Below are 19321 nucleotides of genomic sequence, written 5' to 3'. Positions count from 1 at the left end.
GCTCAAATATCGATAGAAAGAAAATCTATTAAAAACCTCTACAACCCCCCCGATGCGCCCCTGCCGCCTGATACCTTGTAGATATCCAAAAGTGGTGGAGTCTAAGAAATTGCTGGTGTCTGAGAACGTATCATTGAGAAACCCTGTCACTAGTTGGTACCATATAGAAAAATCTTTTAACAACATGTAAACCCTATATGACCCATATATAATTATTGAGTGGCGTCTTCCTATAAGGCAAATCCCCCTCCCCCATTTCCAGAAGTGCATAGGATATTACGAGCCCACGGTGCTCGGTCTCCGAGTACATCATCCAGTCATTGTAAACACTACGAGACTCCGCCAGACCCAGTACAAAAAAACCAACATGTAAACTCACAAAGGAAAAATCAAAAGATTTCAAAGATTCTTTGGCATCTGCAGCTGACGCAACGTTCGGAGTGTTCTCGCTGGTGTAACACAATGAGCTGAGTTGCTTTGTCAGCTGCGTCTGCATAAAGCCTTACAGTGTATTTTCCTATCACAGTGTTAGAATGAAAGTGTTGTTCGCTTCCTTAAGAGCTCTGTCGGAAAATCCATTGTTGGAAAGGGTCCGAAGGGTTACAAGGCACAAGACTTGGGTTAGCGCCATTTCCGGTCAGGCACGTGTTATAGGCAGCATTGTAGAGCATCTGATCCTGAAAAGAGAGGACAATAAAAAAAAAAAAAAAGAACTTCTGTATTATCGTAATATCATTGTGAATTGAAACCAAATTTGTAAAGATTTATCTCAGTTAAAGTCTTCTAAATGAATAATACAGGTGAATACAAGAAACTTTGTAACATATCTTATTAAGGACATCAGTTTCCTTCTCTTCACTCCGACAGTTTGTTTACATTGAATCTTCCTATCCTGCTCACACACAGAGCTCTATGGAGATGGGAGGGGGAGGAGGAGGGGGTTATAGGATTTACTGCCTCTTCTCTCTAGTATTACAGGACCACTAAGGCCAGAGTCGAAGCAAATAAAGAATAAATAGTTCTCTATATGACGCATCATATCATTTCTTGAAACAATATTGTCATTTCTTGACAATATGAAATAGATACAAATAGTAGTACCACTAGGAAGTGCCGGCAGTATTACCACTAGTACCAGAAGTAATGGTGCCAGCAGTAGTATCACTAGTACCAGCAGTATTAGTACCAGCAGTAGTATCACTAGTACCAGCAGTATTAGTACCAGCAGTAGTATCACTAGTACCAGCAGTATTAGTACCAGCAGTAGTATCACTAGTACCAGCAGTAATGGTGCCAGCAGTAGTATCACTAGTACTAGCAGTAATGGTGCCAGTAGTATTATCACTAGTACTAGCAGTAATGGTGCCAGCAGTAGTATCACTAGTACCAGCAGTAATGGTGCCAGTAGTAGTATCACTAGTACCAGCAGTAAAGTACATGACAATACTACAACCCAGTACAGGTTATGCTTTGATAATTCTGCTCTTTCCTATAACCCTGCAATATTATGCATGTATTCAGGAGCTTTGAAAAGCTGAGTAACAACCAATGTATAAGTATTCTGAATACCAGATATCACTATTGTCCGGATTCTATAAGTAATAAATAGTATGGCATACCATGTCACATTTGCTTTACAAGGTTCTGGGAAGCTTAAGTGTATTGTATTGAGATTTACAGTGATAACCAACACAAAGTAGCTGATAATTGTGAAGCTGAAGGAAAATGATACACGGTTATCAAAATTCTTATTAAATAAAAATCTGAAAAGTGTGACATGCAAAAGTCTTCAGCCCCTCTATATCAATACTCTGTAGTCATTTTTCGCAGAAACTCCAGCTTTGTACATCTACAGACTTTGCCCATTCTTCTTTGCACAATATCTCAAGCTCAGCCAGATTGGATGGAGACGTCTGTGAACAGCAATTTTCATGTCTTGCCACATATGAGCAATGGGATTTACGTAGGTCTTGACTGGTCCATTCTAATACATGAATATTCTGTGATCTAAGCCCTTCCACTGTAGCTCCGGCTCTACATTTAGGGTCATTGTCTTGCTGGAAGATAAATCTCCTTCCCAGTCTCAAGTTTTTTGCATGTCAATTGTTTTTTAAATAAATTGTATTCTTGTAGCGCTTGTGTTAAAGATCCTATTTCCTTAATTTTGATATATATTACGGCGTATTTTCTTGTGATCAATTACCTGCGGACCACAAGCAGCAGCCATCATCACATAGGAACCAGACAGACTACCCAGGAGGGTTAACGGAGGCTCATTATTATGCCTTTACACAACTCCCATGAGGCGAGACCAAACCTAGCACATTTGTGTCCGTCTATATTTGTATGTGTTCCTGTGGTTTCTGCACTAGGGAGTGGCCTCTCTCTTTATTTTGTATTCTGGATTATGAATGATATTATAGAATTACTAATATTGTATAATAGATGTAGAGTATGTTACATATTTACTATCATAGGAATCAATATCAGGTATATCCAAAAACAATTTCTGAAGGATGCATATTTATGTACAAAAGGACACTCAGGAATAGAATTCTAGGAGGGAGGGTGGAAGAAGGTTACTGGTACATACAAATAAGCAATTCATCAATAATATTATCATAGAATTAATATTGTATCTCCCTGCTATAGTGTGCACAGGTCCGGAAGCAGATAGCGCCATGACCCGTATAGTGGCCAGAAGCGGTTACTGCAGCCCATTAAAATATATATATTTTGAACATGAATTGGCAGAGAACTTTGGAAATTTTAGATGTAAAAAGCTCAACATAATAAGTGATACATTATATAGAAGGTGAAATAAAGCATGAAAGGGCGGGTGAGACTGCTGACAATGCTGCTCGTTCATATGCAAAGATTTGTGTTTTATTCTTCCAGCCAATAAATGTCATTTTGTTATAAAGTCATACCTTCTGAAGTTCCCACTTCTCCTCAGGTAGGACAGCTGTGCCTTTGCCTTTGTAGCTGCATTTCTTAAGGAGAACTTGTCCTTTTCCAGCTCGTAGACACAGTTCTTTTTGAATGTTATGTCGAATTTCGTGGCTGAGCGTATATTCAAAGTACTAAAAAGAAAAGAAAATAATTAAAAAAAAAAATAATAATAATAATTACATATATATTATATATATATATATATATATATATATATATATATATATATATATATATATATATATTATATTTATTATATATATATTAAAAATAATAATAATAATAATAATAATAATAATAATAATAATAATAATAATAATAAATAATATATATATATATATAGCAATAGAAATTTTAAAGGGGTTGTTCAGGACCAGAAGTGACACCCCCTCCTTCACCTATAGGCTGTATCTTGTGTTATAGTTCAGTAACACTTTCCCCGACACATCCATTTCTGTGGGGGAAAGATAATTCTATGTCCGGCTATTTTCTGTAAAGGATTATTCTAGTACTTAATGATTCCTGATATTGGATCTGTGGGGTCCGACCCGTGATGAATGGATCGAGAATTTGCACCAGCGCTGCATCCGCCATTTATGGGACGTATAGAGCCAAATACAGAAGACTCAGACTGATCTATTTATTTCCAGTGGACCATTATTCCTGGAATACCCCTTTAATATGAAGAATCTGCAGCAGTGGGAATATTGGAATATACTGAGTAAGTTGACAATGACGTGGCGATGCAGATTTGCAATAGAAATGCATGGTATCCGGAGAGGGATACGTGTGTGTGTACATTAGGAATTGGTGACAAATTCAGTGTTTGCCAATTGCACAGACTTTGTATGCACAACCCTGAGCGCCTCAAGTGTCAAGAGAAGGAACAGGATGAAGCGGTTATACTTAAGACTAGTCATAGGAATAATAAACATGGAGAGAGTCTTAACCTTATAGTGCATTCTCCATGGCATTTCTAGTCTCTGCAATGTGAGAGAACTTGATAGGAGCATGAAAGAAAAAAAATATATATATATATATACCTGTATACAGAATAGAGCACGAACAGACGGAGTCTCCGTTGCAGATTCCACCGAAAATTGGCAAAGAGAAAATTCCTGCATAGGCGACTTTTCTCTCTGCCCGTTTCCATATAAAACCAAGTGGACACCCGGCCTGCAGGGGTCTGCGGTAAAACCCTGTTTTAATCGCTAGGCTCTTTGTCGGATACCACAGCGGATAGAATGATGGCGAGCATGGCACAAGTGTGGGAGAATATTTTCTTACATGTGGCACCATTTGTGGTATGGTATGGCAAAATAGCTAAGTGGCTCCATATACAGTCACAAAGACCCCATATCCGTGAGCACTAACACATATTAAATATTAACATTACATAATATAAAAACCTGTTTGTATAATATGTTTTTAGGCAGCCAGATCATATCCCCTGCCTCCAATAAGTGAAGAGAAGTCAATACTAAATTTACAATACATATATGCACGTTCTCCTATAGATACATAGCTGCTCATTCTTGGTGTAATTGAACTAAATTCATCAGGGTCCTCAGGCTGCTCTCTTATGTAGTGTGATGGGTATCTCGTCTAATGGTGGGTTACTGACTTTACATAAATTCCTATGTAAAACAACAAATAGTCCATTTTTATGCTATACTATATATGCCGCATGCTAAAGGACAGATTCAGCTGTATACATAGTATAACAGACTGGACTCTGCTTCATCTTATCTGAAGCCGGATTCATAGTCTCCTTCTTTCCAGCCGATGGCTTAGAAGTCTAGGAATGTGAAGACAACTGATACCCTATCATTTTCATTCCAAGACCCATGCTGAGCGGCTGAGTGCGGCACCCCGCCAGTTATGACACTAGCCTGGGGTTACAGAGGCTGACAGCTGGATCTCTCATTCCCTTATAGCAGCTGTATACGTATACTGGACAGGTGAGCTGTATACTAGATGTACACACTCGCACATAGTTGTAGTGTGGGAGTGCAGTATGTGTGTGTGTGTAGATAGATAGATAGATAGATAGATAGATAGATAGATAGATAGATAGATAGATAGATAGATAGATAGATAGAGATATTCTATACATTACAATGATGTTTATTATGTGGCTCACCTCCATAATAAATGGATAGAAGCTAGTTTGCATTGAGACATATTAAAAAGAATAGTGGAATAGATACTTTACCTGGTTACCCCCAAGCCCATGGCAGGTGTAGAGGATCGGAGGTTTGTCTCCATGATTGTTATCTGCTCCAGCGTCCAAACACCACTGCTTACCGACATTCAGTATCTGTATTATGAGAACAACCCCGGGGTCAGAACATGCACCACCATGTCTTTACATCACCACCACCATTCACACCACATCCCTGATCAGAGCATTGGGTAAATGACATATGCTGGGACTTCTAGTTCCACCACCGGTAAGCCCGGTACAGACCCCCTGCTGCTTAGTGTTGATAACAGAATCTTCTTAAAGGATACCTCTACTTTTGCAAGCATCTTAGAAGTAGCCTTGATTAAAAATCTCCGACCTCCTACAGCTCCCCTGCACGCCTGTCTGCCTCCTTGGTTACAAACAATGTTCCTTTGTCACCAGTGAGTGTGGCCGTTGCGAACACGGCACTTTTCTTTCACATGGTGCGTCCACATCACCGCATGAGAAACAGACCATAGACTTCACTAAGCCAACAAGCAATGGGTGGATTTTGCCTTTTTTTTTTTTTTTTACAATTTGTTATATTGTATTAAACTGTACATGCATGCAGTATGGGACCCTATGGATGCCACGGTATAGGTACACACTGGCACATATCAGGACCTTGCAAGGGCTGCCATATCTCTGATATAACGTGATGTGAACTAGGCCCAAGGTGGTAATGCAGAACAGCATCAAGTAATGGTTAAAGCAAAGGGCAACAGTAATTAGTCAATCTAAGGGGTTAATATCTAAATCCATGACAGTGAAGGGGTTAATGTCAGGACGTCCCGCTATCATCAGGTTAATAAGTCTCTCTGTCTGTGACATGATGTAGTATTTCTTATTTAACAATAGGGACTCGTAGGACACGGGACTCTGGACGTGGCCAAAAGCTCTAACACTACTTCATCCATACTAACCCATATGTTTGAGGATGCAGCCCCTGTTATTTGATGGAAAAATGGGCTCCTGACACTGGTATGGGGTAAACATGTAGATTCTGGAAGCCCATCTGATCTATTAGTATGGGCACCACGAATAAGCGAATTGTGCACCAGACACTATTGTGTCACTTCGACTTTACATAAACCATATCTGTCTGCATTCCGAATACTGTACATCCACCCTCTCATGGATTATAGATATGCGATTGTATCATCGGTATTGTCCCTATTCAGCCCCCCCATATCCTATGTGGTCCTGTCTGCATCCTGCAGTGAACCATTGCTTCTTTTGACATCAGGGCCGATCCTGACCTGTGCTGTTCAACAAGAAACGTTGCTACATACAGATTTCTAACCTAGGATTCTACGGTGTAGGACGAACATAATGATGGATACAGGAGGTATCAGAGGTCTCTTTTTCTAACACTTCCATTATTCTCTGAAGGGGACTAGCAATTCCGGTATTCGGGCACACAGATGTAGACTTACATCTCCATAGATGAGAGGGTTCAGGTCTGGCACATACATTTCAGGATAGATGTTATTCAGATACCACGAAAAATTCTTGCACTGAAGGTTTTGTCGTAAACTGTATCTTTTTGATAAATCTCCATAGGATTTCTAGAAAATAAATAAAAAATTCCAGCCCATAATGTTGACCAACAGAACAGTATAGCGTGAATCCTCCCCAGTAAAGAAATGCAAAAACAACCTACAGAATGACATACATCTGTGACTTATGGAAACTGAATAGAAAAGTCCATTGGTTTGTTTTGGCAATTCTGGACAAGTCAGGCAGCCGCACATATGACTATTCTCACATCAGCAAAGAAAGTCAGAGTCTAGAACAGGGGTAGGGAACCTTCGGTTCTCCAGCTGCTGTGAAACTACAACTCCCAGCATGCTCCATTCACTTCCATGGGAGTTCCTAGAACAGCAGAGTAAGTATGCATGCTGGGAGTTGTAGTCTTGCAACAGCTGGAGACCCAAAGGTTCCCTATCCCTGGTCTAGAGCTTCTAGGTTATAGGGACTAAGGAGAGAACGGCAGCACAAAAACAAAAGTCTGGTCTATAACTTGGTCAAAGGTTGCAATGGTGGAGAAGTCAAGCCAAATTATTGAGACTATATCAATGGACCAACTGCCTTAAGAATGGCAGCCGAAAAGAGTTGATCCAAGGGCAGCCCCTTCTATCTGTAGTATAGTCAATGCATCCTGATGGCACCAGAATTTCTAGTGAAACCAAAAACTTTACGAATATTGAACAGAATGAGGAGTTGGGCTTTCCTACCTGCTGGACAATGTTTGCAGCCTCCCGATTTCTGCGGTAGAATATTTCCTTGTAGTTATCCATCCACACTTCAGCCAAGCGGACCTGGTTCTTGATGATCACCTGAGTACCTTTAGGAAAGGTATGAGGACTCTTACTACGGAACACGTGGCCCACAACTGAACATGGCAGAATTTCCAGCTGTCCTCCGCACTGCCACACCTGGGCGTAGGAAGAGTCAATATCAGAGGACAACTATATATAAGACATCTCCAGATGTTAGACATTATATACATATGAATATATATGCATGCACACGCTTGCCACATGTTCCGATACTTACTCTAAAAGACATTTCTATATTTTCACCGCCCCATATCTCCATTTCTTCATCATAACTTCCAATGTGCTCAAAGTATTCCTTGGAAATTGAGAAGAGACCTCCAGCAAAGGTCGGTGTCCTGAGAAGGAAATATCCAAGGAGTTTGTGAATTGCTTCCCAAGATGGCTGCACATGGATGAAGGGTCTCATATTTATCAAATTAAAGGGTTTTCATTTGCATTTATTTTTGCCTGACAACTTTACCTGAATAACATACAGACGGCCACGAAACAGCGTTGCACATTAAAGGATTTTTCCAAGACTCAATAACTGAGGGTCAGTGCTGGGGTCAGGACTTCCCCAATCATCATCTGATAGTAATGGCCTATTCTAAAGATAAGTCATCAACATCATAGTCCTGGAAAACTCCTTTAAAGGTGACATTTTCATTCTTAATGAAATCTCTGCATTGAGCTTTTCTTTGACCTCGGACATGCACTGTACCATTCCTCTGTTATTCCTACTGGAAATATAAGAATAACATAACACCTGGGTGTCCCTATAATCCATACTGCCAGTGACGGCCTTAGCTGTCAATACCTTCACACATTTCTAGGAGGAATCCGATGAACAGCTGAACGTAGAGTTCCAAGAACACTCCAAAGCCATTCTGATATACATCGTGCGCCCTGCATCTGTACAGCGCTGCAGAATATGATGGCGCTATATAATGAAGCAATATAAATAAAAATACTTACTTTATTGGGTACGTCTCATCTCTCCGTTTTTTGTTCTCCGCACTGGGGACCATCTCCCATCCAAATCCCAAGGCCCAATCAAAGTTCCCGCGGTTGCGATTGTTTCCATACGGTGATGGACCGCTAAACTCAAAAGTGTTGAGGTCAATGGTGGTAATATCTGGACTGACCACGGCCGTGTAATTCTCTGCAATTCTTCCCAACAGGGTCTCCAACCAGCCATAGAAGCATTCACCTGCGGACAGAGCGGAGAATTAGCTGGCCGCATGTAGTAAGCGCGCACTGTCACTTTGTGGCCTGCAGTTCATGTCGGTCTGTTCTATTTCCAGATCTCTTTGCTTATTTAATTCCTGCCGTTATGAGGGATTAATGAAGATGTCGAGACGTAGATTACATGTTCTCTGCCGTAAATTCTTAAGAGGGGTGTACGGGAGGGGTTTCTGATGTTCACTTGTGACTTGTGGTTATCAAATACGAACCAACCCTCTGGCCTTCATACGGGTAATGGGGCAGCTATAAAAACACACCAGGACTTGCCTTATTTGCGCACAGAATCGTCACCTTTTTATCAAGTCAATTTTAGGTTCGTATTTTGGTCCCTTATAAGGGTTATAGCTAGAGATGAGCGAACAGTAAAATGTTCGAGATTCGATATTCGTTTTGAGTAGCCCCTCAATATTCGACTACTCGAATCGAATATCGAACCCTATTATACTCTATAGGGGAAAATGCTCGTTTCAGGGGTAGGCAACATTCGATCAAATTATACTTACCAAGTCCACGAGTGAGGGTCGGGCTGGATCCTCCGAGAAGTCTTCTCCGTGCAGCGTCCCCGTGGCATCTTCCGGCTCTGAAATCACTCTGCCACGCATCAGATCTGGGCAGAGCCGACTGCGCATGTCCGCACTACAAGCGGGCATGCGCAGTCGCCTCTGCCCAGGCCCGATGCCTGGCAGAGTGAATGAAGAGCCGGAAAACGCCGCGGGGAAGCTGCACGGAAAAGACGTCTAAAGGTAGGAGAAGAACCAGCATTGATTGGCCGACTGTATAGCATTCGGCCAATCAATGCTGGTTCTGCATCGAACTTTTCCATTCGAATAGCGAGTGCTACTTGATCGAGTACGAGTATTTCGAATACCGCAGTATTCGATCGAATACCTACTCGCTCATCTCTAGTTATAGCTCCAGATATGCTGCAGGGGGCACAAAAAGTTAAAGGGGTTCTCCAGAATTATTAGAAGTAATTTTGCCACAATAGAGGTCCCTAGAGAAAGATGTTCTATAAAGTTTTATGCAATTTTTACCACTATTTTACCCCGCTATGGTATATATCATATGCCACTTGTTTTGCTAGTAGAATTCCAGTTTCAGGGTATGTTATGTTGTGTCAAGCTACAGATTCCAAAATCCTAAGTGTGTGCTGAGACAAGCAGCCTTGGTTATGCCAGACCCTTCAAACTGCCCACCCTGTCACATACGCTCATCTCAAGGTCCCATTGATCATTTTACCTAAATTATAAGCAATGGTGATTACTTAGGCCTTGCCCCTTAAAACACGCTCCTTTGCAGGTATGTGCTGGGCGAACCTTGCGAGATCCACCCCGAACACATCCAAATAGGAACTGCTATGAAACTACGGGGGCTTCACAGACCCCAGAGAATAAGTAGCGTAGGCCTCGGACAGGTGACAAACATAACACACAATGTTATTCACCTTCCCGGCTCAATGACGTAAGCGTGACCAACATTACTCAAAAGACCAACGTCGGAGCCCAGGAGAGGCGAGGAACACTGTTTTTTAAGTTTGCTCACCTCCCATGGGGCTCTGGTCGTTATACTCCAAGGTTGGAAGAGTCAAGTTCGGTCCGAAACTGCAGGCAAAGGCTTGCGAATAAAGTAGTAACCAAACCGAAATAGCCAACGTATATAAAATCACTTTGGTCAGTTTCGGAGATTTTGGACATACAGTATGTCGTATACCATAAGTAGTCCCCGCTATTACTTACAATGTGCGTCCAAAAATGTCAAAGTCTCTCCGGTCGCTACTGAAGCGCCGAGTAAACGGGCAGCGATCAATCCTTTTCTCTCCCTCTGTCTGACCACCTTCACAATCTGGAACGGCTTCACATATTCATCCAGCTTATCCTTCAAATATTCTAAAAGTAAGAAAAGAAGATTTATTATGTAGGTCAGAGCCCCAAGTTCAGCATTCGATAGCCATGCCGGCAACTAGAGGGGACCAATCTCCACCCAATTTATGGTACAGCGCAGATCAGCTGGTCAGTCCGGGGGCAAAGGTGTCTAATCGCCACCTATCAGATACTGATCACCTATCCTGTGTATACATGGGGTGTTAGACAATAGAGATGAGCGAGTACTGTTCGGATCAGCAAATACGAACAGCACGCACGCATTGAAATGAATGGAAGCACCTAGTACTTTGACGCCGGCCAGCCGCTTAACCCCCCGCGTGCCGGCTACGTCCATTCATTTCAATGCGTGCGTGCTGTTCGGATCGGCTGATCCAAACAGTACTCGCTCATCTCTATTAGACAATCATTTTAAATCCCTCCCTGTAGACTTATGTCTTATGCAGTCTTAAGCAATTTTTCGGTATCCCTTGTATATGTGTATGTATAGATGGCTGCCAATCAGCTATTAGGACCGCCCACTGGACTCCTAAGCCCACAATGAGTAGAGATTGCAATGACTAGATGTGCGGTTATAAAATATATAACAATCTGCTCAACTCGTCACTAACATGTGGTCTGGCTGCTATAAAGACACAAGTATGGCCGAAGGCGTTTGAGCATAGACAGTCCCTTTTATAAAAAAAAATTACTAGTATTAAAACTTGGCACTAAAATAACATTAAAAGGGTTTTCTGATGAGCGCCGCTTCAGGTCACTAATGTCAGAGAGTCTGTGTGCAGCTCAGTCCTAATCAAGTGAATGGGGCTGAGCTGCAATACCAAAAACAGCCACTATATAGTGTAAGGCGCTGTGCTTGGTGCCCAGTGGAGAAGTTGCCGTGGTCCCTTCAAAGCGCTGATTGTTGGGGTGCCGGACTCCAATGATCAGATACAGATGCCCTTCCCTAAAGCAAGTTAACAGGCAAAACAAATATGACTGCCATTCGATCCCCCCAAGAGTCCAGTATTCCTTAGCTTACCATCTGTACTGGCGTCGTCCACCATAATAATGTCCTTCAGAAGAATGGCTGGGGACGTGTACATGACGCTGTATACCGTGCGGAGCAGCGTGGACCAGGCTTCATTGTGGAACACGATTATGACGCTGGTCGTGGGCAGTGGTGGACAACGCTTGAACTTTTGCTCAATGCACCTTTAAGACAGTCATCGGGGTTAATAATTGAAAGTTAATACAAGGAGTTTAAAAAAAATGTATAATAAAGAAAATAAATTTACTTCATTTACTTTTCTTTTGGCCGTCAAATATAGGAGACATGACAGACCCCGTATAACAATAGGATCGGTCAGGATTGGTAATATGGGAAATCATGACCTATCCTAAGTCATCAATATCTTACCCTTTAAGGTACAAGAGTAGCGAAATTTGTAGAACCCATCTCATGGATTTCAGTATGAACTGTAATACTTTTTATCCCCTGTGGGGGCACTAGACATAAGCAGAACACTTGCCAGTAACGCTCTTTGCGTTGTCCACCAGTGAGGCACGCCGTCCGTACCCCAGGGGACCTCCACAGCAAAAATGTAGAGCGACCGAAACCAACGAAAGACATTTAGAAAAAAAATGACAAGAGAAATACATACTCGGGAGGCCGCGTGTCAGGCCCCAGGTCTCGGTGAAGTGAAATCCTATCACTGGCAAATGCATTAAAGCAGTGTTTCTTATCTCCTTCTTCTTTCTCCTTCTCCTCCTCGGGGGAGAGTTTACTCATTCGGAATGGCTTTCCCGATGCTCCCGGTTCGTGCGGGTCCAGGGGTGGCCGTTCCAGGTAAGGCTTTAACTCTGCTGCTGTGTAATACCCCGGTAAACAATGTCTTTTGCCATCAGTCTCTAGCGGTTTTTCGGGCGCGTTAATCTGCATTTTTGGCACGGAGTCTTTCAGATTATTTACAGCCTCCATCACCATGTCCAACATTTTTTTCTTTTTGACACGAGACCCTCCATTTTCCGTCAGCTCGTCCATCTCTCGGTCAACTACCTCTTTTTGGATTAAAAACACAAATCCCATAAAAATAATAGTTGCTACAGCGAGCTTCCAGTGCATAAAGCGCTGACCTAACACCAGTCTCCTAAAGTTGGTCATTTTGGTTCTTCTGCTCCTCAGGCTACTGTGAAAGGTTCATTACTATCAATGTAAAGTCGGGCTTCGAGACCTGGAAAGGAAGAAAGATTGTTACGGGAGCAGTAAATATGGAGTAAGTAGCGGTACAGATGAGAAGACATTGGGGCAATTGGTGGAACTAGCTCAAGACGTTCTCAGAGCTCGAGATGCCAGGGATAAAGCAGCTATCGTGGCGGCAAAACTCACACGGTAAGTGGAGAATGGAAGGGTTAAAGAGATTGTCCGGACAAAAAATTAAATCGGCCGGGGGTGACCCACTTTATGTAAAGAACACGGATCTCAGTCTGAGCTTTACAACACGTTTTAGAAGTGTATTATGGCATGAACAAAGCAGATTTCTGAGGACCTCAGAGGAAGGTTTCTGCTTATCAGTGTGACTGCATGTAAACCCCGTCTCATCACAGTTAGAAGGATTTCAAGAAGTGTTTACTTAGTGACAAAATTTTTTACCAAGAATCACAGGTGGACACAAAGAAGGATCTAAGGCTAGAGTCACACTAGCACTCTGTTTCCATTTAGGGATTCTGTCCCCCATTAGATGTGAAAAATGCAGAGAAAAACAGGACTTGTCTCTGCATTTTTTGGGCGGAAACCAGGCAGAATTATTGGTGGACCCCATTATAGTCTATGGGGTCCACAAGTTTCCGCCTTTTAAGAAGATCAGGTTTCCATTTATCAGTTCCCCAAGTGGACCCTAAGAACAGAAACCGGGCCCAGGTGTCAACCGAACATAAGCTAGAACCCAGGATACACCTAAGCCCGACAGATATGCTGGTTCTGGTAATACTAACCTATCTAGCTGCAGGATTTGGGTGATATGCTGTTCTGGTGACCTAGGTGACCTATCACCCAAATCCTGCAGATAGATAGATTAGGGTCACAAGAACCAGCATATCACCCAGTCCTGCAGATAGATAGGTTACTGTCACCAGAACCAGCATATCACCCCAGCCCTGCAGATAGATAGGTTACTGTCACCAGAGCCAGCATATCACCCCAGCCCTGCAGATAGATAGGTTAGTGTCACCAGAACCAGCATATCACCCCAGCCCTGCAGATATAGGTTACTGTCACCAGAACCAGCATATCACCCCAGCCCTGCAGATAGATAGGTTACTGTCACCAGAACCAGCATATCACCCCAGCCCTGCAGATAGATAGGTTACTGTCACCAGAACCAGCATATCACCCCAGCCCTGCAGATAGATAGGTTAATGTCACCAGAACCAGCATATCACCCCAGTCCTGCAGATAGATAGGATAGTGTCACCAGACCCAGCATATCACGCCAGTCCTGCAGATAGATAGGTTACTGTCACCAGAACCAGCATATCACCCCAGCCCTGCAGATAGATAGGTTAGTGTCACCAGAACCAGCATATCACCCCAGCCCTGCAGATAGATAGGTTAATGTCACCAGAACCAGCATATCACCCCAGCCCTGCAGATAGATAGGTTAATGTCACCAGAACCAGCATATCACCCCAGCCCTGCAGATAGATAGGTTACTGTCACCAGAACCAGCATATCACCCCAGTCCTGCAGATAGATAGGATAGTGTCACCAGACCCAGCATATCACGCCAGTCCTGCAGATAGATAGGTTAGTGTCACTATAACCAGCATATCACCCCAGTCCTGCAGATAGATAGGTTACTGTCACCAGAACCAGCATATCACCCCAGCCCTGCAGATAGATAGGTTACTGTCACCAGAACCAGCATATCACCCCAGCCCTGCAGATAGATAGGTTAATGTCACCAGAACCAGCATATCACCCCAGCCCTGCAGATAGATAGGTTAGTGTCACCAGAACCAGCATATCACCCCAGCCCTGCAGATAGATAGGTTATTGTCACCAGAACCAGCATATCACCCCAGCCCTGCAGATAGATAGGTTAGTGTCACCAGACCCAGCATATCACCCCAGCCCTGCAGATAGATAGGTTACTGTCACCAGACCCAGCATATCACCCCAGCCCTGCAGATAGATAGGTTAGTGTCACCAGACCCAGCATATCACCCCAGCCCTGCAGATAGATAGGTTACTGTCACCAGACCTAGCATATCACCCCAGCCCTGCAGATAGATAGGTTAGTGTCACCAGAACCAACGTTATGGTCGCTGAATTAAATATGTTTTCCACTTGTGAATTACGCATTCCATGCAAATATTACATAAATTAACAATGACTCGCTGATGTATTCTGGGACGTTTACGATTTATAATCAATACTACAGATTAATATGATGTAGAAGAGAAATAATCTGCCAGGATCTAGCGCAGTAGAGAATAAAGCTGACAAGTTCGGTCTTCACATTACCAGTAGTGTTATTTGCTTTCCTAAAACAGCTACAAGATTTTTTCTTAAAGACATGAACGGGTCAGTCTGAAGCAATGAAAAAAATATAAAAAATAGAAACCTGATGAATAAGCAGAAAGTCAAACCATCAGCCTTGTGAATGCAGCTCTGGGCACAGTTACACATGGAAGTGATGGTACCTCCTCTTTTGGACGCGGCGATTAGTCCTAGAAGTCATTCTCTTTCATGGGTATTTTCTTTGTAGTGAAGCGCATCAAAGCAAGAGAAAGATGTGCTTAATAGTAGATATACAGGCACCATGCCAGGGTAACAGGACCTGGGCTTTACACTACTATTATCTAGAGGGTGTCATACACGTTACTGCCAGACATGCAATCGCAGGAGTCTGGGTCTAATCCAGTGATCGAGTCATATAGCAGTAACTATGTAACAAACTATACAATATTAATAATTCTATAATATCAATAATCCAGTGATCGTTACATATTTACAGTCATAGGAATCAATCACTGGATTATTATTAATATATTATAGAATTATCAATATTGTATAATCAGATGAATAGTTTCAATGACAGTAAGTATCGATAATTATACATCTAATTACTTATGATAGAATCCTGATAGTAATAAATGCACATAGAAAGGTTTCATCGCCATTAACCCTAAACCTGAAATTCATGGATTAACGTTACAGCCGAGTAGTGGATGAGTCAATGTTTCTCAGCAATTTACATTCTCTCACGGTTATGTCAGGGCAATGTCAGACACTAGGTGCCCATTATGTACAGAGCGAGGTGTGTCTGTATGAGACGTCACCACCACAGCACGGTGTGCAGAGAAAGGGATCCCTGTGTGCAATGCCTCACTAATGTGTTTTCCCATATATATCGTATAGCTACATATGTGTATAGGTAGCTTTACAATATCTTCTCTTTATTGGCTATCAAAACCAAACCTGTATTTATCAAGCACAGCAATGTCTCAGGCAGTTCCATAAAACGGCCCCATTGTTGCGATATCTTTGTCATCGGTAGCGATCCTACGCCCATCTTGACTATGAAAAATCCAATAAAAGTCCTATATTTATTTTGGCAAAACCATCATACAAACCTGCCAAGCTGTAAAACATAATGAACCAGTCTAAAAGCGATGATACCAGGAGGAAGGGTTCCTTATCTAACGGCTCGTCATGGTAACACCAGCGTCATTCTATATATACCCACCAATATTAAGGCAATAGATGAAGAGACTACGACACACGTACAATAAATAGGGCGCGGGGGGTCTTTAAAGGGGTAAAAATAAATATATAAATAAGTATCAATAAATAACACTAAGACCAATAGATACTTTAACCATAGCTCATATTCTCCACCCACACTGGATGACAACCTCCAACTTACGCTAAATTCACCTGCATTTTGGTTTCTGTTTTTTTTTTTTTTTTTTGGGGGGGGGGGGTCAAGCGGACTTAGGAATCCCTTAGTAGAGAACAGGCGCAGGTGTAAGGCTAGCCATAACCCCACAGGGGTGCATTACTCCACAGGGCCCACTCTTATAACCACCATATGGCGCTGCTACTATGAGGGGCAATGATATAGGGCACTAATGTCCCCTTTCCATTACAAGAGGCGCTGCTGTTCCACAGACAGGTATGGTAAATATCTTCCATATACCACATCCTTCTAATCACTGCAAAGTGTTAGATGTGCACCAGGATGGACCAGGATAGTGTGAAGCCAAAATGCAGTTTGGGAAAGTTAGACATCTTAGACACCAAACAAATGTCTAGGAAGAAGACAACGGATGTAGAGGAGGAAGGGAAACGGACGTGGACGTAGAGGAGGAAGGGAAACGGACGTGGACGCAGAGGAGGAAGGGAAACGGACGTGGACGCAGAGGAGGAAGGCAAACGGACGCAGAGGAGGAAGGCAAACGGACGCAGAGGAGGAAGGCAAACGGACGCAGAGGAGGAAGGCAAACGGACGCAGAGGAGGAAGGCAAACGGACGCAGAGGAGGAAGGCAAACGGACGCAGAGGAGGAAGGCAAACGGACGCAGAGGAGGAAGGCAAACGGACGCAGAGGAGGAAGGCAAACGGACGCAGAGGAGGAAGGCAAACGGACGAAGAGGAGGAAGGCAAACGGACGAAGAGGAGGAAGGCAAACGGACGAAGAGGAGGAAGGCAAACGGACGCAGAGGAGGAAGGCAAACGGACGAAGAGGAGGAAGGCAAACGGACGAAGAGGAGGAAGGCAAACGGACGAAGAGGAGGAAGGCAAACGGACGAAGAGGAGGAAGGCAAACGGACGAAGAGGAGGAAGGCAAACGGACGCAGAGGAGGAAGGCAAACGGACGCAGAGGAGGAAGGCAAACGGACGCAGAGGAGGAAGGGAAACGGACGCAGAGGAGGAAGGGAAACGGACGCAGCGGAGGAAGGGAAACGGACGTAGAGGAGGAAGGGTTCAGGAACGCCTGGCACCTGTGACGAAGGCAAAGCTACTTGGCACAGGGCTTGCTCAGCTATGTTGTTCCAGCCGAGTAGGTACTAAGGCGTGAAGCCAAAGGTGCGACATTGTGTCTGGGCATGAACTAGCTTGCTCAGAAGGCAGCAATAGTTTTCTTACCTTGAAGCAAGTGTAAACGAATAATATGGCAGAAGAACAAGGTAAAGCGGGCGTTCATTAAACAAGACTGGAAAGGTTTGTCAACATAAAGATTGGGCTGAGCCAAAATGGAGTCCTCTGTTCATACAGCCAAACCCAACAGCAGACAAGGATTGCACTGAAATATAAGCTTAATCAACTAATTAGAGTACAAGAAGGAGATCTGACGTTAAAGAGGACGGAGAGTCCTACTGACATACATCATCTGATCGGTACTGTCACCAGGTAAGATAATGACATACAGAACGTCATCCGCAAAAGCAAAAGTGAACAGTGAAAAGCAAACATCCTATACACAATTGTAAAAATATTCTGGAGTGAATCTCCGGCCGCATGGTACTAGCGTCTATAAAGATGGAATTTCATTTCACAGGACTTATTGTATGAATGTCAGCAATGCTGTTATACAGGAATTCTGGTAATTAACCACTAATTACCGCCCATAATTAGGAGATGGGGAGTCATTAGAGGGTTAACATTACCATACGTGGATATAATAAGCTGGAATAAGGTCACCGCCTCCCTGTGTTACACCATTTTTATCATTCCTTTAGAAATACCTACAGAAGGTCAATGAGCTGTAAAGCGCGGGGTGAAAACCAACTCCCCATTTATGGTTTTAGTAACTGAACCAAAAAACAAGGACCTCAGGATTCTCGATGTTTACACAGTGAGGTTTCCACAGGAGGACAGTAAGGAACTGGACCCCACATCACAGACATAAAGTAGTACTCCGCGCTTACATGATGATGGATTCCAGATCATGGACATAAAGTAGTATTCTTGCACCAAAAATGTGAAAAAAAAAGGGAGAACACAGAGTGTGCTTATAGTGTAGATGAGTTTGCAATGGATATTGGAAATAAAACCGTACAGAGAAATGGACCAGTTGGTCCCTCACCTTCCGGAGTTGTGAATGAGTCACAAAACCAATGGAAGCAGAGAGGTTGAGGTGACTGCAGAATCCACACACTGGCTACTGAGGACCAGACGGTAATGGAAGGAAGGAGGACAGTGGCTAGAGATGGACGACTGCGCTCTCTGGTCCACAGATTGGAGTGCCGACAAGGTGAATAAAATACATGACCTTTATTGGAGAAAAACGTACTGCACATTGTCGACACTCCAATCTGGACCAGAGTGCGCAAACGTGCATCTCCAGCCACTGGCCTCCATCCTTCCTGCACCAATGATGTTTTCATCCAGTGTCTACTTGTAACCACAATAGTCAGGTGCTCAGGAAAGAAGAGGTGCGCTGAAACGGGAAGAGGTGAGTAACTACATGGCGGGTCTTATAGTTTGTCGGTGTATAGAGGGGGGAGGTATATGATCTGAAGTCTATATAATGGGGAGTCTAGTAAGTAGTCTGTTTAACAGGAAGTCATTTAGTAATTCTCAGGGATGTAAGTAGACTTATTAGGACCTCAAAGTAGGGATAAGATAAGATAAGATAATCCTTTAATAGTCCCACAATGGGGAAATGTCAGTGATACAGTTTCATGGATGGTACAATAGTATAGAACAAG

General features: G+C 43.1%; 1 protein-coding gene across 1 annotated transcript in view; it reads right to left on the bottom strand.

Moving 5' to 3' along the window:
- Positions 1–203: 203 nt before the first annotated feature.
- Positions 204–19321, bottom strand: part of GALNT3 (polypeptide N-acetylgalactosaminyltransferase 3) — a 20504-nt gene continuing 1386 nt past the window's right edge. The window contains exons 2-11 of the mRNA XM_075285539.1: positions 12269–12838; positions 11647–11819; positions 10482–10631; positions 8476–8710; positions 7739–7856; positions 7417–7617; positions 6616–6747; positions 5168–5272; positions 2931–3083; positions 204–677 (exon numbers count right to left, since the gene is read on the bottom strand). Of these exons, the coding sequence (XP_075141640.1) occupies positions 555–677; positions 2931–3083; positions 5168–5272; positions 6616–6747; positions 7417–7617; positions 7739–7856; positions 8476–8710; positions 10482–10631; positions 11647–11819; positions 12269–12768 (1890 nt within the window). The 5' untranslated portion in view covers positions 12769–12838 and the 3' untranslated portion in view covers positions 204–554. The remainder of the gene's footprint in view (positions 678–2930; positions 3084–5167; positions 5273–6615; positions 6748–7416; positions 7618–7738; positions 7857–8475; positions 8711–10481; positions 10632–11646; positions 11820–12268; positions 12839–19321) is intronic.

The sequence above is a fragment of the Leptodactylus fuscus genome, chromosome 8, assembly GCF_031893055.1.
Source record: "Leptodactylus fuscus isolate aLepFus1 chromosome 8, aLepFus1.hap2, whole genome shotgun sequence".
Taxonomy (NCBI): domain Eukaryota; kingdom Metazoa; phylum Chordata; class Amphibia; order Anura; family Leptodactylidae; genus Leptodactylus; species Leptodactylus fuscus.
The sequence above is the reverse complement of the archived record's forward strand: the minus strand, read 5'-3'. Positions and strand labels throughout refer to the sequence as shown.